The following is a 10,694-nucleotide window of genomic DNA, read 5'->3' on the forward strand; positions in this document are numbered from 1 at the left end:
CAAAGTGTGCAAGCTCCAGTGATCCATTTATGGACTGGTGCAAGCATCTCGGAGTTGGAATAAACGCTTTGATAGTGTGATCAAAGCATATGGTTTTATACAGACTTTTGGAGAAGCCTGTATTTACAAGAAAGTGAGTGGGAGCTCTGTAGCATTTATGATATTATATGTAGATGACATATTGTTAATTGGAAATGATATAGAATTTCTGGATAGCATAAACGGATACTTGAATAAAAGTTTTTCAATGAAAGACCTCGGTGAAGCTGCTTACATATTGGGCATCAAGATCTATAGAGATAGATCAAGACGCTTAATTGGACTTTCACAAAGCACATACCTTGATAAAGTTTTGAAAAAGTTCAAAATGGATCAGACAAAGAAAGGGTTCTTGCCTGTATTACAAGGTGTGAAGTTGAGTTGGACTCAATGCCCGACCACAGCAGAAGATAGAGAGAAAATAAAAGATGTTCCCTATGCTTCAGCCATAGGCTCTATCATGTATGCTATGATGTGTACCAGACCTGATGTATGCTTAGAAATAAGTTTAGCAGGGAGGTACCAAAGTAATCCAGGAGTGGATCACTGGACATCTGTCAAGAATATCCTGAAATACCTGAAAAGGACTAAGGATATGTTTCTCGTTTATGGAGGTGACAAAGAGCTAGTCATAAATGGCTACGTCGATGCAAGCTTTGACACTGATTCAGACGATTCTAAATCGCAAACCGGATACGTGTTTATATTGAACGGTGGAGCTGTCAGTTGGTGCAGTTCTAAACAAAGCGTCGTGGCGGGATCTATATGCGAAGCGGAGTACATAGCTGCTTCGGAAGCAGCAAATGAAGGAGTCTGAATGAAGGAGTTCATTTCCGATCTAGGTGTCATACCTAGTGCATCGGGACCAATGAAGATCTTCTGTGACAATATTGGTGCAATTGTCTTGGCAAAGGAATCCAGATTTCACAAGAGGACCAAGCATATCAAAAGACGCTTCAATTCCATATGGGACCAAGTCCAGGTGGGAGACATAGAGATTTGCAAGATACATACGGATCTGAATGTTGCAGACCCGTTGACTAAGCCTCTTCCACGACCAAAACATGATCAACACCAAAACTCTATGGGTGTTAGAATCATTGACTCTAGTGCAACTGGGAGACTCAAGGAAATATGCCCTAGAGGCAATAATAAAGTTATTATTTATTTCCTCATATCATGATAAATGTTTATTATTCATGCTATAATTGTATTAACCGGAAACATGATACATGTGTGAATACATAGACAAACTTAACGTCACTAGTATGCCTCTACTTGACTAGCTCATTAATGAAAGATGGTTATGTTTCCTAACCATAGACATGTGTTGTCATTTGATTAATGGGATCACATCATTAGGAGAATGATGTGATTGACTTGACCCATTCCGTTAGCTTAGCACTTGATCATTTAGTATATTGTTATTGCTTTCTTCATGACTTATACAAAGTTCCTATAACTATGAGATTATGCAACTCCCGTTTACCGGAGGAACACTTTGTGTGATACAAAACGTCACAATGTAACTGGGTGATTATAAAGGAGCTCTACAGGTGTCTCCAAAGGTACATGTTGAGTTGGCGTATTTCGAGATTAGGTTTTGTCACTCCGATTGTCAGAGAGGTATCTCTGGGCCCTCTCGGTAATGCACATCACTATAGCCTTGCAAGCAATGTAGCTAATGAGTTAGTTACGGAATGATGCATTACGTAACGAGTAAAGAGACTTGCCGGTAACGAGATTGAACTAGGTATTGGATACCGACTATGGAATCTCGAGCAAGTAACATGCCGATGACAAAGGGAACAACGTATGTTGTTATGCGGTTTGACCGATAAAGATCTTCGTAGAATATGTAGGAGCCAATATGAGCATCCAGGTTCCGCTATTGGTTATTGACCGGAAACTGTTATAGGTCATGTCTACATAGTTCTCGAACCCGTAGGGTCCGCACGCTTAAAGTTACGATGACAGTTATATTATGAGTTTATAGTTTTTGATGTACCGAAGATTGTTTGGAGTCCCGGATGTGATCACGGACATGACGAGGAGTCTCAAAATAGTCGAGACATAAAGATTGATATATTGGAAGCCTATATTTGGATATCGGAATCGTTCCGGGTGAAATCAGGATTTTACCGGAGTACCGGGGGGTTACCGGAACACCCCCCCCCCCCCGGGGGGGGGGGGGTTAATGGGCGTATATGGGCCCTAAGGGAGAAGAGGAGGGTCGGCCAGGGCAGGCCACGCGCCCCCTCCCCCCCTAGTCTGAATAGGACAAGGAAGGGGGGGCGCCCTTTTCCTCTTTCCCCTTCCCCCTTCCTTCTCCAACAAGGCAAGAGGGGGGAGTCCTACTCCCGGTGGGAGTAGGACTCCTCAAGGCGCACCCCTAGGGGCCGGCCGCACCTCCTCCCTCCCTCCTTTATATACGGGGGCAGGGGGCACCCCATAACACACAAGTTGATCTTCGTGATCGTTCCTTAGCCGTGTGCGGTGCCCCCCTCCACCATATTCCACCTCGATCATATCGTAGCGGTGCTTAGGCGAGGCCCTGCGTCGGTAGAACATCATCACCATCACCACGCCGTCGTGCTGACGGAACTCTTCCCCGACACCCTGCTGGATCGGAGTCCGGGGATCGTCATCAAGATGAACGTGTGCTAAACTCGAAGGTGCCGTACGTTCGGTACTTGGATCGGTCGGATCGTGAAGACGTACGACTACATCAACCGCGTTGTTCTAACGCTTCCGCTTTCGGTCTACGAGGGTACGTGGACAACACTCTCCTTTCTCGTTGCTATGCATCACCATGATCTTGCGTGTGCGTAGGAAAATTTTAAAATTACTACGTTCCCCAACACACACACACACCCCCCCCCCCCCCGCGCGGTGATTTTTCAAAAAAATTAAGCTTTAAGCACTATTTATTTGTCAAGATGACCCCATTGTGTATAGAGTTGATACCATAGATACATGAAGTACAAATAAAAACAATAAAACATGGTTCCTCAACCTCTCAAAATTGGATTAATTTAGTCCCTCATGTGGCTTTGGGTGGTTTTCATATGACGTGGACACTGTTTTAACCAAAACTTCCCACGTTACCCGGGTTTGACCGCCAAGTCATCAAGATCCAACACCAAGCAGGAACATCACCGGCAGTCGGAGACCACCACAGGCAAGATCCGACAGGGGGCACCGTGATGTGGACACAGTTTTAACCAAAACATCACACGTTACCTGGTTTGACCACCAAGCCATCAAGATCCAACACCAAGCAGGAACATCACCAGCAGCCAGAGACCACCACGGGCAAGATCCGACAGGGGGCGCCCTTGAAAGTCGAAGATGGATCCTTCATACCAAAAAAAGGGCAACACCAGGGGGGAGGGGGCACCACCGCCACCTTGCCGCCGAGGAGGACGGCTAACACCGACGGGTGTCGCGTGCTAAAGCACAAGCCGGTCCACCAGCCATGGCCGCCGCCTCGAGGGAGGCCCAGGCTGCTAGATCCTTGCTGCCACCTTCCTCCGCTGTCGCGTGGCGGCTCCTCTAGTGGTGACGAGGAGAAGAGGAAGGGGAGAAGAGGCTGCCGCCAACGGCTAGGGTTGGCCGCCCGTGTTGGGGTTTCACGTTCGCGTTGTGTGTTCATAGGAGCAAGGCAACAAAAACCAGTGCTGATGCCGGACACAACAAAACTTAGTCCCTCAACCTTTGAAATCGGATTAGTTTAGTCTCTCCTACGGCTTCGGGCGGTTCTCATCTGACGTGGACACGGTTTTGACCGAAACTTGACATGTCACCCGAGTTTAACCGCCACGTTACAGCATATGTCATTTTTTTTAAGAAACACGGTCCACATCACTTAAGTGTCCCCAACTCCTCCCTAAGCCTGCTGAGGTCAGATTAGAACCGCGACAACGTCGTCCATGATGGTCACGCGGCGGAGGTGGAGCGCTCGAGCGGCCGGAGGAGCTCGGCGACCCAGGGCGCAGCGTTGCCAGACGAGTGACTTGGCCTCGGTGCTGCGCGGGCCGTCGAGCTACAACATGCGCCCCGGCCCGGCGCGCCGTCGCTGACCTGCTCTGCTGGACAGGATGCCCGGGCAGGAGGAGGAGGAGCTCAAGGCGGAGAGCTCGGACGAGCCCTCCGCAATCCATTGATGCCCGTTGGCCACGTATCGGATCGAATGCAGCGGCTTGCAAAGTGCAGTCCAGGGCCGTGCATGCTGTGTCGATGGCGTCGCGCTCAAACCGACTCCCAGCTCGCGCCATGGCCGCGCGGAGCACGCGCGCCGGAGCACCCGCCGCTGCTCTCTTGATCTGCCAGCGCGCGTCTGTGTTGTGCCTGCGCATCTGTGCTGTGCTCGTGTCTGCGTGCGTGCACCATCGGCAATCCTCGCCGTGCCGCAGCTCCCCGGCCGCCTGCGCCGTGTGCGTGCGCCGCCGCAAGCTCCACGTCTACCTCCTTCTCCTGTTGCTTGGCGCGCGCCAACTGCTCGACGAAATGCCCGGCCGAGTTAAAATTTGGGAAGAAGAAGATTGCCACCTGGGCAACGACGGGTCAAAAGCATGACAAGTCAGCATCAAAAGCATGCCAAGTCAGCACCAAAACTACTTTTTGAAGAAAATTGCCACCTGCGCTTCCTCGCGCGCTTGCCGCTGGATGGAGCAGGGGAGGGCGAGCCGTCGTCGCCGGGGCTGTGCCACCGCCCTTGCTGCCGGCCTTGGTTGATGGTTCGGCGGCTCGAAGCATGTTTTTTATCCCCAACCTCTTCCTTGGTGCGGGGCGGCGATAGGTTGGTCAATTCCGGGCGGCGGTGGCGGAAGGATCTTGCGGTTCCATTCCGGCTGAAATCATGCGCATCGGTGGTGGCGGGGGCGCCGGGAAGTGGTGACAGATAGGTCGAGTAGCTGCCTTTTGAGGCAGACTTACAATTTTTACTCCTTTAACGGTTTAAGAGATCAACTAGGTGTGGTTAACTTGTCAAAATGAGGAATTGAAAGTTTTTGAAGGGATTGGTTAGAGATGCTCTAACAAGAGTTAGATACGTCGGGCCAAAAACGAGAACCTACTTGAAATTAGTAGGCATCATGCAATCTTATCTACTCCCTCCGTTCCTAAATATAAGTCTTATATTTTAGAACGGAGGGAGTACAAGTTGGGTTGGAGAAAGAAAAAATCTTGGGGTGATGTTGGACGTTTGGAGAAAGAAAAACTTGGGATGACGATTGAATCTCATCAGTTGGTTGGAAGAAAGCAGCCGATGAGGTGGACACAAACCTCATCAACAAACAAAGGAGGCTAAAGTGTAACAACAAATAATATTCAAACATAAAAAAAATGGATATACATCTTTCTAGCATCATTAAACGGTTACACAGAGTAAGCTAACCAAGGAGGCAATTGAAACTACACAAGCAGTCATTTTACGATACTTCGAAAAATTACAAACGAAGAAATATCCTATCGTTTTCATCATCACACAAGTCTGCATGAATTTCTGCCTACTGTTTCCGTCATGGTGTGAGGTCTGCAGGTAAGTGGCACAATGTTGCTCCAAGAATAGAATAGCCCTGGATCAAAACTGTAAACCCACCAGGAAGAACCTCATGTCGTTTCTCGCGCGCGCCCTATTACTCTTCTTTCTTCCCTTTCTTCGGCGCAGGCTTTTGGTACATCGCTATCTGACCCAGGATCGTACCGTTTGTCACGATGCCGATTACAGAGCCCATAAGTACTTTCCACGAGTCAAGGAGGGTCCAGAGAAGAGTACAGCAAAGGGAAAACAAATACTGCATCATATAGACACATCCCAATCATATATAGTATATGTATGTGTCACTGAAACTAGTACCATATTCTTTCGATAATCCACGATATCTGTGCATCTTCCAAATCAACTTAAACTAACAGGACTTTGAATGAACAGATCAGCAACCTAACTCAATAGAGCTGGACTGGTTATGCACAAGTAGAAATACAGGATATTGCTAATAATGTACACAATACAGCAGTTTAGCTTGTCACAAGAAGCAAATCAGAAACAGCTACATACAAACAGTCAGAGGTTTAGTAATGAACTATAATCAGAATCAAAGGATACCACTTAACGGAGTCTTCTCCTGGATGCTGGTAAAAACTCTTACTGCAACAGAAAGGGGCATTAAGAATTAGCAAGCGTTCAACACTCCATACAAGGGGAAAGTTTCACATACGAGTAAAACTTGATGAACAAAACCAATATTTACCTAAACTAAAGGTTAAAAGTACTTTGCAAAATAAGAATATGAACTGATTCAAGTCATCAACCATATTCTTTGGATTATAATGTATTAAAAAATTAACGGTGCTAATACTGTTTAGTTTTTAGACAGTAACATCAGACTGAAAAGGAAATGGAAGTCAATAAAATGAAGTCTTGAAAAATTATTGCCAACTATTCCAACTTACCAAGGGAACCAGCGAAGTTCATGAAAGAAGTCAGGAAGCTCAGCTCGCCAGTGCTCTTATTCTGCATAACACCAACAACCAGTCTATATTCAAACTCATCTCTTAAGATAAAAAAAAAGGTTCTGCAACAGTGCTACTAAAAGAATGTTACAGTAAAGTGTTAGTTAGCTACAAACGGTGATCCCTTTATCCATTGATAAAAAGAACTTGCTACAAAAAGTTGAACAATCATATAGCTAGTTGTAGCAAGATGTAACAGAAAATAAAGGCCGTACTGTGAAATTTTTCCAGATCTGCGGTACTCTAGCACAAAAGAAGATGGCATGCTGTGAAGCCTGCGAAACGCACAAGTCCCAGAATCAGATGACGAGATCATACAGAACTTTTCAAGTGTACACAAAATAAAATACCACTTTCTACTTACATAAAGGATTTCAAAAAGACCCGGATCAATTTTTCCAGCCAAAACAGTCGGAGCTAGTCCACAATATCTAAACAACCATTGCTTAGGGAAAGCAGGTAAAATAAATACGAAATCAGCACAGTGTTACTGAAACTGAGTGATTTGTCAAAATTTCCCATTTGTATTTCCATACTGTTGCTGATGGTACCTAAGAAAAACTATAATAGATTCCTGGACAACAAGGATACATCAAAGCTTTCATCCATGTTTTGGTTCCCATTGGTGGCGAGTAATAGTAAATGATTCCAATCAAGATAATTGCTGCAACCAAAACAGATGTAGGTTAAAAAGATTGGCGAATAGTTTCTATGCAGCTTTACAAATAGAAAAGAGAGTAGTGCTACTTCACCCACTGTCCATTTATGACATTAGGTCAAAGACAAACCTTGAATCAGCAGAAAAGCTAGCTCTCCATAAGCTGAAAAGGGCAGTCCTTTATGAATACAATATGCCAGAGCAATTGTGTAGCCAATGAGCTCAAGCTCAAAGGAGGCTACACTAAGTCCTCTAACACTTCCATGCTTCAAAATCTTTAGTATCTGCAATAAAAATAGTTCAGCCAAAGAACATCGAAAGAGAAGGCTGTCTACACTACAACAAAGCAAATTTACATAAATGATCAATAGAAAAAAAAACACCTTGTGATTGAAATCTTATTGCGCTTATACATACAATTTCCTGAAACAGCCAGGTGCTGATTCATTCAGTATGAACACATGGATGTGATTCTACAATATTTGTTTCCAACATGTGATCTTAAATCACCTCTCTTATGAAGACCTCAACTCATGTTATTGTGTTCATCTTCGCGACAGGTTGAAGATGGACTAACGAATCATTATATGAGCCTCATAATTCCACAGGCTTTTATATACAGTATGTAATCCTCATTTTAAGATTGACTAACTTTAAACTTATGCAAATATAGCTGAGCATGTCGCACCAACTACATCAGCAGTTCAGCACCATAAACAAACGCTATATGAACATCTCGATCACTACACATCTTGACATGATACTCATAAAATAAAACATTGCTAGATTACTATACTGTGTGATTATCTGCAACACTTGGTTGATTAAATAAGCATACAAAAATCTGTCAGGCAGGTTACTAGCAGTCTACAATCATCCATCTGAAGCGCAACAAAGCCTGCAACCCTTTCTGATATTGTAATAATCCATTTTTATTTATGTACATCAAACTCTCACACTGAACTTCTGCAATACTCATAAATTAAAAATGCATTTTGTCGAGCCCCCCTCAAGGCAAGGTTTGGTGGCCGATCTTTGGCATTGCAAGGGCAGATGACACAAGGTCAATAAAGGAACGAGAATCATGTTAAACCATAACAAAATGACAAACAACACCTCAGACATGCCTTCATCTATTAATTCATTTCCAAAATTAGGCACGCCAACACAACCTAAAAGAGCAAGCTTCCTGCTATGGGAAGATGTGAAGAAGTAAACGCCTCCATGACTCAAACTAGTTTATAGTTTATGACACTAGATACAGGCACCTGAGGGAGCTTGGTGACGATAGATCCAGCAATGATGAAGTACCCAAGGACTGTTGACAAGAACGGTAGAAGGGAGTCCCTGGGAGAGATGGTAGCATCCAGCGAGGCTGACCAGATGTACCCTATGTCCATGCCGAAGATTTTCGGCGGTGTTCCAGTGGCTAATATCCTTCCAGTGCTCATCTCCAGGGGCTCCAAACTTTGGAAACCTGGCAGCAATCGGGTTCCTGTTGAAGGCTTCCTCATGCAGCAAGCAATCAAGGATGAAGGTTCCCTTGAAAGTTTTAGGGTGAGAGCTGTGGGGGCTGTAGAGCATGTTTTTCTGTCAACTGGCCAGGATTGGAATGCACCATTGGTGGTGACAGAACAGAGCATGTGGCACACAGGAATCATGCTCGCTAATCAATTTCTAGATTCAAGCAAGCGGCTGTGAAGTGAGACCTGCAAATGCCTCAGAGGGTGGAGGATTATATCTCTCATGGCTAGAGAAAATTTGCAGCATCCACAACCTACACACTAACAAACACAAGGATCACACGACCATGGAGCAAACAAACAAAGAATTCCGCTGGTGGCTTCTCGCTTTGTTGGTTTTATGCACAATCTAGCACAGGGACCTTGCCATGCCGTGCCAAGGATTCAACCAGGCCAGGCCACCAAACAAACACCCTTTATTTATGCGCAATTTCGCACGCCATGCTCACGTAAAGAACCTGGCATCCTCTCACACCCACCCGCCTTCACACGAAACAAAACAGCCACACGGGCTTCTTTGGATTCATATGGCACAATAATCTACTACGGGTGGCCAATGATGTAATCTTGAGAAATCACCAAGAAAGTTCAGGCAATGGAAGGCAAGAGGGAACCGAACCGGACCGAACCTGCGGGAGCTTGACGGTGGTGGAGGCGGCCACGATGCAGTAGCCGAGGAGCTTGGAGACGAGCGGGAGCAGGCACTCTTTCTCCGGGATCTTGGCGTCCGACAGCGCCGAGAGGACGCAGCCGAAGTTCATGCCCAGGATCTCCAGCTCCGTCATCTCCAGATTCGCCAATCTCCACATCCAATCTGCAGCTAGTAATCATCCATTACAAAGATCAGAAGAAAAGAATTGAATGGGCAGAGGATGCTTCCGTCAGGAGGGAGGAGAGGGGTGAGGGTCGCAGACCTGCTCCGGATGGGCTCCCGGCTGAAGAGGACGTCCGGCTGAAGGTGCGGAGAGGAGAGGATGGCTGCAGCGGGCCAAGGGGAGGGCAGCGCGCCGACGGAGGGGCGGCGAGGCACCGGTGACGCTAGCTCTGGCGGCGGCGGAGGCTCTTCCCCTTGGTCTTCTCCGGCGACGGCTCTTCTTCCCCCCTTCGGTTGCTGCTCCGTGTGCCGTGGCCGCGCAGAGTTGGCGTGCAGAGGAGATGAACGGCGATGGGTGCGTGGCGGCCCGAGGATGGGTGCGTGGTGGGCTGGGGCGCTGGGTCTGCCATGAGGTGGAATTTTTTTTAGAACACACGCGTTTGCGAGAGCAACTAGTTGACGAGCGCTCCTTCAAAAGCCTCACAACGATCAGTGCCACTTGATGCGCTCTCAGTCACCGCCATGTGTCGCGCTCTGGACGCTCCCTCCAGATTTTATTTTTTTTATTTGTTTTCCATGTATTTTTGGCTTTTTAAACGGGTTTTTTTACTTTTTATTTTTTACTGGTCTTCCTTACCTTTTGTGCAAAAGAAAATTTGCGTGAAAAATAGGATTTTTTTTGCTTCCGCGAGTGGCACGATTTTGCTTTTGCGAGAAGCACCTGCTACTTTTTAAGCTTGCGTTGGTTTTTTCCCTTAAAGAGTAAAAAATGACACGGCAAAGTAGAGATAAGTATTTCCCTCAGTTTGAGAACCAAGGTATCAATCCAATAGAAGAAAAACGCACAAACTATCAATACCTGCACAAACAATCAAACAATTTGCACCCAACGCGATAAATGGGTTGTCAATCCCTTCACGATTACTTGCAAAAGTGAGATCTGATAGAGATAGATAAACAAAAGACAAAATATTTTTGAGTTTTTTGGTTTATAGATCTGAAAATAAAAGATGCAAAATAGTAGATCAAAAACTAATATGATGGAAAATAGAAGATCAGAAACTAATATGATGGAAAATAGACCCGGGGGCCATAGGTTTCACTAGTGGCTTCTCTCATGAAGGCAAATAATACGGTGGGTGAA

At 46.0% G+C, this 10,694-nt stretch overlaps 1 protein-coding gene across 3 annotated transcripts; it reads right to left on the reverse strand.

The window, feature by feature from the left end:
• Nucleotides 1-5,347: 5,347 nt before the first annotated feature.
• LOC123139355 (mannose-P-dolichol utilization defect 1 protein homolog 2) lies at nucleotides 5,348-9,961 on the reverse strand. 3 transcript variants are annotated; one of them, XM_044559165.1, is made up of 9 exons: nucleotides 9,651-9,961; nucleotides 9,366-9,550; nucleotides 7,344-7,497; nucleotides 7,147-7,219; nucleotides 6,920-6,986; nucleotides 6,771-6,830; nucleotides 6,496-6,556; nucleotides 6,149-6,190; nucleotides 5,348-5,782 (listed from the first exon to the last, which is right to left on the reverse strand). In XM_044559165.1, exons 2-9 carry the CDS (start codon nucleotides 9,543-9,545, stop codon nucleotides 5,679-5,681), a joined length of 741 nt encoding a protein of 246 aa, XP_044415100.1. In that variant the 5' UTR covers nucleotides 9,546-9,550; nucleotides 9,651-9,961; the 3' UTR covers nucleotides 5,348-5,678. The 3 variants fall into 3 exon arrangements, with proteins under 3 accessions (XP_044415100.1, XP_044415101.1, XP_044415099.1); XM_044559166.1 differs by having other exon boundaries at nucleotides 9,366-9,556; nucleotides 9,651-9,958; XM_044559164.1 differs by lacking the exons at nucleotides 9,366-9,550; nucleotides 9,651-9,961 and adding an exon at nucleotides 8,482-9,079.
• Between the last annotated feature and the right edge of the window lie 733 nt (nucleotides 9,962-10,694).

The sequence above is a fragment of the Triticum aestivum genome, chromosome 6B, assembly GCF_018294505.1.
Source record: "Triticum aestivum cultivar Chinese Spring chromosome 6B, IWGSC CS RefSeq v2.1, whole genome shotgun sequence".
In the NCBI taxonomy this organism is placed as follows: Eukaryota; Viridiplantae; Streptophyta; class Magnoliopsida; order Poales; family Poaceae; genus Triticum; species Triticum aestivum.